The 14,476-nt window shown below is 36.6% G+C and overlaps 1 protein-coding gene across 3 annotated transcripts in view; it reads right to left on the bottom strand.

Annotated features, from left to right (window-relative positions):
• ADGRL4 (adhesion G protein-coupled receptor L4) overlaps positions 1-4,448 on the bottom strand; it is a 126,143-nt gene extending 121,695 nt beyond the window's left edge. For 2 of the 3 annotated variants that reach the window (XM_082833983.1, XM_082833984.1), the window contains exons 1-2: positions 4,208-4,352; positions 2,708-2,857 (exon numbers count right to left, since the gene is read on the bottom strand). In XM_082833983.1, the coding sequence (XP_082690109.1) occupies positions 2,708-2,857; positions 4,208-4,229 (172 nt within the window). In that variant the 5' untranslated portion in view covers positions 4,230-4,352. Of the gene's footprint in view, positions 1-2,707; positions 2,858-4,207 lie in introns of all 3 variants that reach the window. The other variant, XM_082833985.1, reaches the window with a different exon arrangement.
• Positions 4,449-14,476: the final 10,028 nt, after the last annotated feature.

Here is a 14,476-nt window from a genome sequence, read left to right as displayed (position 1 = left end):
CACTTTGTTTGTCTTAATAAAATCTATTTATTCTCAATTCTGAGCATAAATGTCACCTCTACTTGGAAAACTTCCTTGCTGTTGACTGCACACCTCAAACTTACCTCTTTTATAACATTGTATCAAATTATTAACATAGTTCTGTAACTGTCCTCAGATATATTAGAAATCAAGGTCAATTCTTATTGATTATTTTAACCCAAGGGCATAGCAGTATCTGTTAAGCAGAGGCCTTATGGTCAAACACAGTGAGTAATAATACAGGCACTGGAATTAGACAGACTTGGGCTCAAATCTTGGCTCCACTACTTATTTGTTGTGTCACTTGAGATTTTCACTTACCTTCTTAACACTGTATTTCCTTATAGATAAAATGGGAATAATAACGGATGGAAGATGTTGTGCTAATTAATATCTTGGACTAAGTGAACAATACAGCTTAACTATCCTGATGATGATCGTGATAATGATAATGATGATGATGAAAGTGCTCAACAAATACTTGTTTAATAAAAAGATAATTAAGTGAAATAAATTCACTACTATTAAAACTTGTTTCTGTGGGACCACGTAATCCAAAGTCTAAATAACTTGTTCAAAACTAGCTCTTGGAACAGAATACATTGAGTAAGGTTGGGTTATTATCATGACATTTATTTGGCATGCCTTGGAGGGAGCCAGATTTTATGAAGATGATGAAGATGATGTTAATGATGCCAAAAAACAACAATTTTCACTCCTCAAGAAGCAGGCATCTTCTGTAACAAAAATTCTGTCCAGTGATTTCTTAGAGACCTACTAACAATCTTAGAGAAAGATAAGGAAAGATGGGGAATCTCCTTAGAGATGAAAAAAGCCAACAAGAGTCTTCAAACCCAAAATATAACCTAGACGAGTCAGCAGTTGAAAACACAATGTTTTGATTCCAAAAATCATATTAAATATATTTACTGAAAAAAGTGTCCCAAATTTGTCAGTGGATTAATAAAATGTGAAAAAGATGAAAACCACTGTTTGAACAGTTTTAAGAGGATATTATAAACCTCAGATTGTGAATATTAACACAAGTGTATATGTACCATTCTTCAAATAAGAAGGGAATTTAAGAAGAACTTGAAAAGAAAAAAAATTCCCATTACAAACTGTGTTCTGTGTGAAAAGAAATTTCAGGGCCAAAGCTCTTGAAATATTTTTATTTTCAACAGAAAATATTTTCTGCCCTTCAGCTGACTATTGACTAAACAGCAGGGGGAAAAACAATTGCATTGGATAATGGAAGAGGTGTTTTTAAAAGAAATCATTAAAAACATGATTATGAACTGCTTGGCTGCTGAAGGTCCAAATTGTGAAAAATTATTGATGTTAATGATGGTAATCATGACACTTGAAAAGTATCTAAATAACAAAAAGGCAACACTGCTTATGAAGTACTCTGGTACAATTTGTAATGATTAGTGGAAAAGCACACTAATATGTTTGATGCCATATTTTGAAGGTCACTCAACTATCAACTTGCCATAATGCCATTCAATTAAATACACAATAAAAATCTAAGACTATTTATGGAAAGAATTTTGTAGTGCTTGTAGAATAGTAAATTACAAATCCTGGCTGTATGTACAAGCAGAAATGCCTGATCTAATGCACCATTAAGCAACTGTAGCTTTGCTCCACATTTTTAAGCATTAAACTAATTGTGATGAGGTCTGGTCTTACTATATACTGCATATTTAATCTTTTTTAAGAGCCTATCAAATTGAATCACGAGACGCAACTTGTTTATGCTATAAGCAAACACATGCAATATTAACAATGTACAATATCCTGGCTTAATTAGAAAAAGTCCATGTTATCTTAAATACATTTAGGAGTGTAATACCACACAGTTCGAGTCTGAGGCTTCCATTTAATTATATTTTAAAACTAATTTACATAGCTTGGAACTTTTTTTTTCCTCGCTCTCTCCTACATAGAATGTTGTTCTATTGACCTAGTTAAACTAGATTCTACTAAAAATGAAAGAGAGAATAAAGATTGGGTGAAGCTTGAGGAAAGAAGAGGCATGGTGGTGATGGAGACCACAGGCAAGAAATCACTTAAATTTGATTATGGGATAGTGTTCTGTTCATCAAGTCAATGGGCTAAATTGTAGCCTAGAAGGAACTTTCCTGGCATTCTTGCTCTGGGCTCTAGCCTAAAGTTCCATAAATGGGATCTACTTTTTCAGAAAAGAATATATTTTAAAATTTTCTTTCTCTCTCTCTCTCTCTCTCTCCGGGGTATATATCCAGGGTATGCAGGAGAAAACCTCGAATCTCTTAATGGTATTCTCAAATTTAGATAGGCAAGTACTAAGGAAGGTATCTGAGGGTAACACATGTGGATATAGCCTGGACTTCATGAATTCTCTGTTCTTCTGTTCCTGAAGGTATTGACTCTGCTCTCAGAACCTAGTTTTCCAGCTTAAGTTCAAGGGCAATCTTTACCCAAAATAAGATATGCATGGAGTCATCAAAAGTCCATAATCAAGTATAAATTTTGACCTGGGAAGTTTAAACTTATCGTTTCATTAATTAAGCTGTTTTATCAATAGCATGAAACCAAACAGTATAAAGTAAGACAACTTAACTTCTCGATAAGAAAAAAGCAGTCATATCAGAATTTAATCTTACAATATACTCCAAAAGAGGTAATAAAGATTGTCTACCTTCACAAATTGTGACACCATTTCCTGAAAATCCAATGTTGCAATAGCAGCCTTCAGCTCCATTCCGTATTTCACATTTTGCATTTGGGAGACAAGGTGTCCTGGTACAATTCTGAGTGTAGCAACAATTCAGCAAAGTGGAAAAACCCACTAAAGAAAATAGAGAATACACCTTTTCAAAAAGAAAAAGAAAAACCTTCTCCCACTGTTGAGTTAGATGACATACACATTACTATCCTTCTTCCTTTCCATTTAGATAAATGCATTATGAGAATTTCCCAAAGGAGGACTTAGGTAAATAACAGGACATGACCAAGTGAGTAAAAAATGTAACGTTTTTCTTCAGTCTCAGTGTTTATCAAGTAAACCTCAACCAAGCTAAAATGTAGTAAGCAACCTGGCTTTATAAAGAAAACAGCATTCTTACATCACTGGACCCTTCACCTTGAGGTGAGATACTTTTAAAGGTAGCTACATGATTGTAAAGTAATATCCCTCCCCTGGGAATGATTCTGTGCAGAAAGAAGTCAAGGTGAACTGAGTATTTGTGTCTTTTCAAAGTCAAATCTGTGTTATTTTAAGATGAAGAGAAACATATCATACCATTCAGGAGGACAAATGCAATTATGTTTTTTTCTGTGTTCTAATTATCTTTTAAAATTCTGCCTTTTCCAGAATAAAGTTTCTTTTACATTTTCTCCCATTAGAGGGGAAAAAAATCAACTCAACATACTGGTCAAAGATCGATCTTCCAGAAATGGAACACCAGACAAACATGACCAATAACATGCAGCATAAGAGAGAACAAGCCTTTATTTCAGAGTTTTTGAAAACAAAGTTGGCAATGGTATTATGTGGGCTGTTAGGAAACGATAAGGAAAAGGGTAGGACGTTCCTTTTTTATTGTTGTCCTAGGCCTTCTCAAGACAAACACGCTTGGGATGGACAGTTTTGAATCATGCAAGTCATTACTCTGAAAACAGTCATCCGAGATAAATTGTCCTCATCTGGTAACAAGAGATTCTTAAACATTCATTTCTAAATCCTAGCCTCACATAGGGCTGTATATACTGTCTAAACCAAAATTAATTCGGCTTCAAAGATGTGATTTATTTTCTTTCCGCACAGTATCATCGAAATGGTATTTTAAAGGAACCCAAAGTCTGGGCCAGCAGTCCCCTTGAAAGGCCAGGAAACCTCCCACAAGTGTTAATGGTTTGGATTTCCCAAATGTCTTGGGGGAAGATCAGAAGAAAGGTCAAAGTCTGGGACTTTGAGGACTTTGTCAGCAGGAATAAAAAGATGACTTGGTCCCTGGGTACTGAATATCGAACTCCAAAGTTGAAAGGCCAAAGAGAAAAACATCCTGAGAAGGACTGTGTCAATTCCCCCTGGAGTCTTGGGCAAATGCACTCGGCACGTGAGTTCCACCTTGGAAATAGCCTATTCCCTACAGGTGCTGGCCCGGGGCAGCCGGGCGACCGGGGCGCGGGCACTCACCTAGGAGCGGAAGGAGTCTCATTGGCGGCGCCGCGGTCGTGGCGGTGGCGGTGGCGGTGGCGGAGCGGCGGGGCGAGCGGGCCGTGTACCTGGGACGCGGCGGGGCGGGCGCGCCAGGCTCCCGGCTGCGGTCCCCGTGACGCGCCCGCTTCCTCCCGCCACTTTCCGGCCTCTTTTGTGTGAGTGCGCTCGTCCAGCGCTGAGTCTGCAGGCCACGTCCGGGCCCGGCCCCCAGGCCACCCTGACCTCACCCCTGGCCTCGGGGCTGCCGGCCCGCTGCGCTCCGCGCACCCCTCGGGGGGATTCTGTCCCCTTCCCGCGGGCAGCGTTCAGGGTGTCGCCCTCAAAGACAATGCGTTCCAGAGTTCAGTGGAGCGTACCGCGCCCCGAGGGAACCTGCTGAACTGCCTATCAGGGGTCCTTCCTACAACCTCAATTCCGGGACACAGCTTTTTTTTTTTTTTTTTTTTTCAGTAACACGTTTCCCTAAAGAACTCTGGGCCCAGAAGTAGGCTGGAAACTTGGATCCAAACAACAGGGCCTTGGTTTCCAGCACTGAGGCCGCACCTTATGGGGACTGAGGGTTCCAGAGTGTAGAATAAAGATACTCTGTCTGCCTACAGAGCCTACAGGTTAGAATCGTGTCTAAAATGACTGAGAAAAAAACAAGCAAACAGAAAAGCCAAGTGTCGAGAATTAAATGGCTATAAAGTACAAGATGCTGTTTTCCACTTTCAACTAAAATTTACCTCTCTCCTCACCAGCGCCCTCCCCAGAACACCTGGTGCATCGTGTATAGCTTTCCTTTCATGTTACTACATATGAGTTGATTACATAGATACGGATCGTTCAGGTTGAAACACGGAAACATTTTTAGTGTAAAGATTTAAAATAACTGGCAGGCAAGGCTGATCTATAAGACAGAAAGCAGACCAGTGGTTACTTGAGGTTGGAGTGGGGAGTGAGGATTCACTGCAGAAAGACACAGAGGGAAACGTGGGGTAATAGGAATACTATTCATTTTGATTGGGAGGCTGGTTACCTAAATGCATGCATTTGGCAGAACTCATCTCTTAAAATTGTGCCTTTTATCACATGGAAATTATACCTCAATAAAGCTGATTTAAAGAAAAGAAGTAACGGATGTTTGTGTCACTGACACAAGTCATTCCACCTAAAAACAGTTGGGCACACCTTTGTCACATTTCATATACGTTCTGTTTAATTGAACAAACATCTGCTAAGAATCTACTTTGCACAGAGAGTACCCTCACAAAGATGATCAAGTCATGGCCCTTGGACTCCAAAAAGATTATAAATAGTGGGGCAACAGCTGAAACTAGTCACAATGACACAAGTCACAATGATACAAGTACTTATGTAGAGACATATTTCCTTGGCTCTCTATTGCATTTTCCTGGACCCTTTCTAGCTTAATTTAATTCCTACAAAAAGCTCCTGAGTGTGGTCCCACAATAAATGAGGGAAATGAGGAACAGAGGTGTGTGTGATTTGCCCAGAGTCACACAGCTAGTCTAGCTGACCGGTTTGATTCAAACCCAGGCTATTTTGCTTCTGAGTTGGTGCCCTCAGTCACCCTGCTATATTCCTTCTACAGTGGTACCACCCTGAGAAGGGTATTGCAAAAATGAGTAGTCATCAGTTATTGCTACCAAGGAAGTCTGGAAAGGTGATTTAAATGCCCTAAATTCCTTTTTTTTTTTTTTTTTTTAATAAGCTAGACAGTGATTCAGTGAATAAAACTCTCTGGCAGCAGTCTAAATGAGGGATGTTATGGAGACAACAAAAGCAGGGAAGCCAGAATAGTCCAGGAAATAGACTACAAATGCCTGAACCAGGATAGGAGTATTGGGATGAGGGAGATAGGGACAGATTGAAGAAAGGATTAGATAAAGAAAATTGACATCTGGTTGACTTGCTAAGGTTGAGGGATAGGTTTAAAACAGAGTGTGAAGATTTTCTAGTTGTGTGAGCAGAAGGTTGGAACCATTCACAAAAAGAGGAAAGATAGGATGAAGAGTGGTTTCAAAGGGGAAAAAGTAACAAGCCCAGTTTTATAATATAAAATTCGAGGTGTTCAGAAGACCTGGCTCCATTTATGGGAAGCTAGTTTTTCCAAAGTCATCGCATTGTACTTATGAAGTCATTGTGTATACTCATCATTCAAAAGACATAAATATAGAAATATATTATCTCCTAAGATACGTTTTAAACTGAAACACTGTACATATGTTTAAAATCACTGTCATAAAATAGTTTACACCATAGATCTGCCACACATGCTTACTCTTGATTTTTATACTAAAGGTAATAGAAGACAACCAATTTTAAAAAATATTATTTTTCTCCATGCATTGCTTAAAAATAACAAAAATGAGGTAAAATGCAATTTTAAAATATTTTCCAAACTTTCTTTTTGCATGTGTGTTCTTATTAAAAAGTAAAAGTTTATTCATATATTTTATCAAGAAAATACAGGAGAGGCCTTCCCTGGTGGCGCAGAGGTTAAGAATCCACCTGCCAGTGCAGGGCACATGGGTTCAAGCCCTGGTCCGGGAGGATCCCACATGCTGCGGAGCAACTGGGCCCGTGCACCTCAACTACTGAGCCTGTGCTCTAGAGCCCATGTGCCACATCTGCTGAGCCTGCGTGTATAAAAAAAAAAAAAAAAAGAAAGAAAATACAGGAGAGTAAAATGTGAGCATGAAGTGTTTAATGATGCTTATAGTTTTAAGATCGTTCTTTGTAAAAATCAAAATTACTTAATTTATTGCTCAGTCATTTTCATAAGAAATAAATATAATAACTGAATAATTTTGGATATGTTGTCTTTACATTAATGAAAAACAATATATTGAATTTTCATTCCAAATATTTTACTTGTGAGAGAAAAGTATATGTTAAAGAAGTATTCTCAAAGAAATATAGAACTTTAAGTTTAAAATGTTATCAACGATCTTCATTTGGGTACCACTGAGACATTTCTAGTCTTTTGAAGATATAACAATCATTTAGGGCTTGATTTTGGCCTAAATGTAACACATGGAAGTAAAATCATTTTAAGCTGCCTACCTAATTGCAGTTTTAATGCACTAGTATAAACATTCATCCTGCAATGCGAGATCTTATCAAATCCATGATTAGTTCTATGTCGGGTCTGTCTGTAAGGTGCCAGGATTTAAGCAGGTTTCCTTGAAAGGTTCTTGGTCAGGCTGAAGTTTGTTATGGAAAGTATTTACTGTGAAGACCTGGGTTTAGCTCTAACTTTTATTATGAATAGATTCTTTAGCCTCTTTGGGGACCAGTTTACCCATTGTAACATGGAAATAACAATGCCTGCCTTAGTAGATCATTGTGGGTTGTTAAGGTCATTAACATACATTTCAGAAATATTGGGCATTTAGTACCTTTAATAACTAAAGCATCAAATATAGGAAATTAGTACACAATTGAAATGAAGACCTTATCCATGGATGTATTTATGGTGCTCCAGAGAGTGGCACGAGAAACACATGCAGCTTCTGGACCCCCTTCATGAGGCATCTGTGAGACTGTCTGATTCCTCACCTGAGCGTTGGTAGTATGACTGAATTCTAAGTGTTTGGCCAGCTCTGTGACTATATTTCTAAATATCATCATTATTCGCACATCATTTGAATTTTCTCAACTATGGAAACTTTGTCACCAATTTCTTAATTTAGGTAGCTCCTCATTTCTTCATATTGTCTCTATTCCCATAAGACCCTCAAAAGGATTACAGTTTACCAAACATGTTTTCCCACCACAGGTCAATTTTAGTCAAACCTAGAATTAACAATGTACAATTGGCAAAAGGACGGCAAAAAGGTTAAAAAAAAAAGAAAATTGAGTTATATGTAAGGTTGGGAAGAGTAATTGGATGGCAACACACTCAATGTTTACACCAAGAAGAGTTTTACCAAAGTGGGATATCAGTTCCTCATTGTAAGGGAAGTTCCACGAATGGATAAGGATTGAGGTTCCACAAGGTGAACTTCTCTATTAATGGTTCTTAACCTGGACTCTTAGAACTTGAAGGTAAGAAATCTAATTATTTTTTCCTTCATGACACCTCACACAGTGTCTCGAGGATAATAGGCATGTAATTTTAAAGGTGCTGATTGAAGGAATAAATAAATTAATAAATACCTAGAATAGTGTGTAGTCAAATTTATCAGAAATGAAAAATCTTTCATTTTGGAGATTAACTGTTTGCCTCAAATGTCTTTTAGATTTCTAGATACATTTCATGTCATTGGGATATAACTAATCACAATCTTTTGCATTTCAATTTAAAGAAAAAGCCAGGAAAACTCTTAGTTAACTGTAATCTATAGTTCCCAAACGGTAGGGAACCATTTTTTTGTCTACTGTTAAACTGATGATCTTAAATAGTCGGCGTAGAGATGCTGCAATTCCTGAACCTAGTTACCTGGTAAGTTGTGACTCTCAATCTATATTGAGTCTATGTGTCTGTCGACATCTTGTATCAAACAATTTTAATGTTTTATTTTATTTATTTATTTATTTACTTTTGCGGTACGCGGGCCTCTCACTGTTGTGGCCTCTCCCGCTGCGGAGCACAGGCTCCGGACGCGCAGGCCCAGCAGCCATGGCCCACGGGCCCAGCCACCCCGTGGCATGTGGGATCCTCCCAGACTGGGGCACGAACCCGCGTTCGCTGCATCGGCAGGCGGACCCTCAACCACTGCGCCACCAGGAAAGCCCAATTTTAATGTTTTAATACACATTTCCATTGGGGCACTTTTAACAACTTAATTTTCTAATTATAAAACTCAAGTTAGTATTTAAAAGAACAATTTAAAAATTGAGTTTCCAAAACTACAAACAGAAACACTTAAATAGCTTTTATGGTACTAATTGTTTTTAGTGAAAGGGGATGCAAAAAGCATCTGGTAATTTTCAACCTTGGTTGGCAGAGAGGAGATCCGAGTTCCTTCCCAGCCTGGTTTGTTCAATTGTTTTGTGGCCTTCATAAAACCCACTAAAACTTTCCATTATTCTGTTTAACATTTGCAAATCTCTCTGTTTTGTATGTTTTTTTCTCTTCTATGGTTTCTGTTCATAAAGATTTATAAATTAGCACCCACACTTAGGAACTTATGTTTTTAAGCCAGGCATTGGCCAAAAAAAGAGAAGTATGTGCATTATGCTAATTGTTTGCATTATAACTGACTTCTATGTTATTTTATTAATGTATTTTCCTTTGTTTGAACCTTTCCATGTTACAAAAATATGAAACTGACCTCACTTTTTAAAAATGGCAATACTTCTAAAATAGAAACCATGCTAAAATCACCACCTATTTGATATTGTCGTACCTTTTAGCTATGCTTTTAACATGTTGTAGCATTGATTTATTTATAGTTGATTGCTCTTCTTCATTGAGTTGTCCAAAATAATATCCTGAGAGGTTACAGAATCCATCAGGATGTACAAGTAATTTAAATTATTTCTTTAAGTATGTAATACTTTGTGCTTTATATTACATTTCATCTACCTTTGTGTTCTTCAATCACTAGTTTATTATACCTTCTTACAATTCTCCATATGGCTCAATTTTTTTAGCAAAATTAAATATTGTAATTACAAACTGTCAGCATATTTCAGCTGCTTGTTCTTGACTATCATCCATTATTATTAACATGCATATTGAAGACACAAGCTTCTGGTTCAAATCTCCAGGGATCATCATTATTAACTTCCTACCACTTTGAGAATTATCTTTTTTTCTTACTCTTTACTTACTACTTTGTCACAAACCTTTAATCTCAGACAAGATTTAATTTTCCTATTGTAATGTTTTATTAATAGCCTTCTGTAAGAAGGGATTGGCTTAAAAAACAGAAAGCTATTTGGAGATCTAAATAAAATACATTAGCTTATAGTCATTTGTAATTGATCTCATTTAAAAAAATCTTATTAAAGGTAGATGTCAGACCATGAGTTGTCCCCTCATCTCCATCTACAACCATAAATGAATATAAAAGTACTGTCTCTAGCCAACCAATTGCTAAAATAATCTTGCCTATACAGAAATAATTTAAAAAATTTAAAGGTAACATTTACTCTTCTCAAAGTCATGGTAATATAAAGGCATCATTGATATATAACTTGTACATTAACATTGTCAAACAAGGGCTAAGATAACAGAGTTTAGTTCTCATATATATCAAAAATTATTCACAAACCAGTTGCACTAGTTTCTCTTTCAGAATTCTGAAATAGTTATTGATTTTTCCAAATTTTAGTTATACCTAATCTACTACTTTTCTAGTAACTAGTATAATGACATTTTTTAAATGTATGAATAAAAATAGGTTTCTTTGTCATATGAAATTATATAAACACATTTGTTTTATTCAATGACTTACAAGAAAGTGATGGAAACCTAAAATGATGATCAGTTAGTGATAATTCCAAGAACATTTTTTTCTGTGAATGGAGTTCCACAGAGGGAAAATGTATTTAAAATGATATCTTTTGGAAATGAATCTCATTTGTGAAATGTAAACAAAATTATTTATGGTGCAAAGAGTAATGATATGAAAAAAAAATTCTCACATTATTTTATTTTTGTGACAAACATGATTGCTGAGTCCAGAACATTGAATGATCAAGAGGTTTTTGTTTTAATTTCTTTTCATTAGTGGATATTCAGGTATTTATAGGTAACTTTCCTGATATAAACACATAGGTTTAAAATTAAAAGAATTCTAAACTATAATTGTAATGAAATTGTCTAGGTGTGAAATTGTCTAGCTGCGAAAGATAGAAGTTTCAGTTTAATTATTATCACATAATTGACCCTTTAATCCTGAGGTTGATATCCTATTTCAAGGCGTTTTTTTCACTTTGCCTATTCAAATCAGAAAATAAAAATAAGATTTCTATGTAAAGAGTTGACATTTTTGTTAACATAGGCACTTCCTCTCCTTAAAAAAAAAAATGAGCTACATGTTAAACACTCTTCAGTAGTTTTTATTTGACTTCTAGGATACTACTTTATACTATTGGCCAAATTTCTTTTTAATGATTATTCTTCATTTATTTTTTAATAATTTCAGTATTCTCTCATTAGCAATGAATTTTGTGATATGTCCCCCATTACCCTCATATTTATGAGAATTAAAGAGTTTTATTTATACTTGCAAGAAAGTACTTTTAAAAACTTTTAAACAATTCATATTACTTTAAAATCATGAATCCTCTGTTGACTGTCTTCTTTTTGTTTTTGAAGGCTGAAATTAACTTTATGTATTGTTTATACTTTCAGTGCTAAGATTGTTAATGTCGATGTGTAAAATTTTTAAGTGATGTGTCTTGTTTACAATGTCCTGTGGTCCATTACCAAAGCATTTGAGAGGAACCACATAATTATGGTCTTAGAGGTTGTCCTGTAAATATACTAATTTCGTTCCATTTCCCTACTATCCTTGTCAATAGAATGGCTAAATATCATCTTTCTCTTTTTGTTTTTATTTCTTTTAAAGGACTTATAAGGCTGTCAACAAAAAATGGATTAATTTTTTACTTCTGTCATCATAAAATGTTCAGTCCTAACAGAGTTATCCCTGAATTGTAACTCATACTTTCACTGTGCAAAAAATTCACTGAGAGATAACATGCCAACAAATTATTCTAGTCTTAGCAAATCTTTAAAAATAAATTTCCTGGTTCATGCGGAATGCTACAGAGCACTGAAAAAGTATGTATATGGTAAAGTAACTTGCCTAGATGCAACTTTTAATGTGTATTATGTGTCTCAACCTAATAATCTGTACTTAGAGTATCAAATCACTCTAACACTGAATCATCTCCAAATATTATTACCCAATAAAAGCAGTAGTCTGTACAATGTGTCTGATAATTAACTAAGGCACTAGGAACAATAGAATATAAACCATTTCTGAAGTGCTCTGCTTTATCTGGAGAACTGTGCTCCAGATCATGTTTATTACTGCTAAGACCACATTCTCATTGGCTTCCAGTGACATCATATACCCAAGGGATGCCAAATTTCTTTAATCATCTGAAGCCAAAAGCATTGTTTCACCTACCTGGCCTGATATCTCTATCAGAAAAGGAAACTCAGCACTGACTATGCCTGGCCTTCCTGCTCTTCCATGAGCCTTCAAACCAGTTGCAATGGCCTATTTATCCCTCTTGTCCTCAGTGAGAAATTGTTTTATAATGAATATTTTTTTCTTTTATGATTAAAGGAACTATTCAATAAGATGATTGGAATCAGACTGAAAGAAATATAATAAGTTAAAAAGGACTTTCTGATGAGCAATTCCCAAGATAAAGTCTCTTAGCATTACTCCAATCAGGCTCACTCTGTGTCTCCCTTGATAGGGTCATAGAAAGGTTTGCTCTTTCATGAGAAAACACACACTAATGGGTCAGCAAATCTATACAAAGGTGACTTTATTTATTTTTTTCATTTAAATAAAGGAACAAATAATTCAAGTATTAGTGTATTTCTCAATGTTGCTTTCAGGTATAGCATCAGATATCCTCTATTCATTCATTCATTCTCCAGCCAACATAACTGAGTATCTACCGAATAGCAAATTCTGTGTGATAGTCTGGAGATTCAAAAGTAAAATGTATCAATCAGAAACATTCCAGGATGGTCCTAGGGGCTAATTCCGGGTTTCCTGAGCCAGGACTGGAGATGCTCCTCTGCTTTCTTTATCAGGAGAGGCTGTGCCAAACCTGACTTCTCATGGGGACCCAAGGGGCCTAGGTACTTTCCCAGACAGCTCTCATCAACAGCTGATATCAAAGTTCAGACTTCTTGGCACCCAAATTGACCAATAATTCCTTCCTATACAACTGACAAGACTGGTCTCCTATTGACCCTACCAAAAGGGAAGGCAGGGCTCTATCCACTAAAGCCATGTCTGTACTTCATGTACAGCAGAAAAGCCTTGACCAGCAGCCCTCCCCTGGGGATGATGGGAAGACTGCAGGACCTGTACTTGCTTTTCTATTTCTGACCTTGGGCTTGCAAATTTCCCTGCATAGGTGCTTTGCTGAACACACCTTGCATGTTTGGAGTCCAGTGAAAGGGACTTGACCCTCTGTTCTCCCTTATTATAAGGGAAACCTAAGAAAATGACTTTTTCAGAGGGTAACAGACTCCTGGGAACCAAGAAATCTGGCTTCATGGACCAGCTGCCTAACATCGGGGACTATAAGGCCGTTGGGAGGTTTTAACTCCTCCTGTGAGTGACTGGGGTAGGAGAGAAAACTGCCTCTTAATGGAGAAAAGAGAATTCCTAATCTAAGATATCTTGATGGGCAACCTAGAATGAATCCTCAGGGTTACTTTCAGGCAGTTCCTGGTCCTCATATCATACAAGTTAATATGACATGTTCCTGACTTTAGTAATGGTACAGTTAAGCAAGGATAAATTAAAATAAAAACATTATACTAAGAAAGAATTGTCAATAATGGTACAAAGAACATAGCTTGTCATGAGGGGTGTGGCAGGGATTGTTGGTGGCTTCTTAACAAATATTTTTTTCTGTCTTTCCTAATAATGGCACCTTGTGTTTGAGGCTGTGAACTTGGCCTACTCTTTTTCTAGTCTACTTTACAGCTGGGAGTGCTGAGACTAAGTACTGGCCATTGAGGTATAAGCACAAGTTTGGATTTCACTTCTAGAAACCTCTTTTAAGTGGACTAATTTTTCTCACTGCTTCTTCCATCCTGCTGCTTTAGACACAGTGGTAAAAATCACAACTTAGCCATTATCTTAGGCTAGGAGGAGGAGGTGCAGAGTTGTGATTGATACCCCAGGACAAAGCCACGGATACCATGGTGGTCTGCAAGTGGACTCTGTACCAACATAATGCCAGGCCTCCACCTAATTTGTTCTTGACTCCCAGTAGGTATTGATCAGACACTGTCAGCAAAGGGAAACTGAGGCTCAGGCAAGAAGTAAGAACATTAGGATAAGTCAGGGCTACCACATGGCCCTGAACTTCAGTTGAGGGAATTACACATACACATACCCATATTAATATCTACGTATGTGTATATTTATACATGTGTATAAATATATATGTATCTATGTGCATATATGTGTGTATATTTCTACATAGACACAAATATAGTAACTTTTAAAAAGTATGACTGCTTTTCATACATCAATACAACACAAATATCCAAAATTAAAATCTTTATTTTCAGATTTT

Source organism: Leucopleurus acutus, assembly GCF_964270905.1.
Source record: "Leucopleurus acutus genome assembly, chromosome: 2".
NCBI classification, from domain to species: Eukaryota; Metazoa; Chordata; class Mammalia; order Artiodactyla; family Delphinidae; genus Leucopleurus; species Leucopleurus acutus.
Note: the sequence above shows the minus strand (reverse complement) of the source record. Positions and strands in the feature narration are given on the sequence as shown.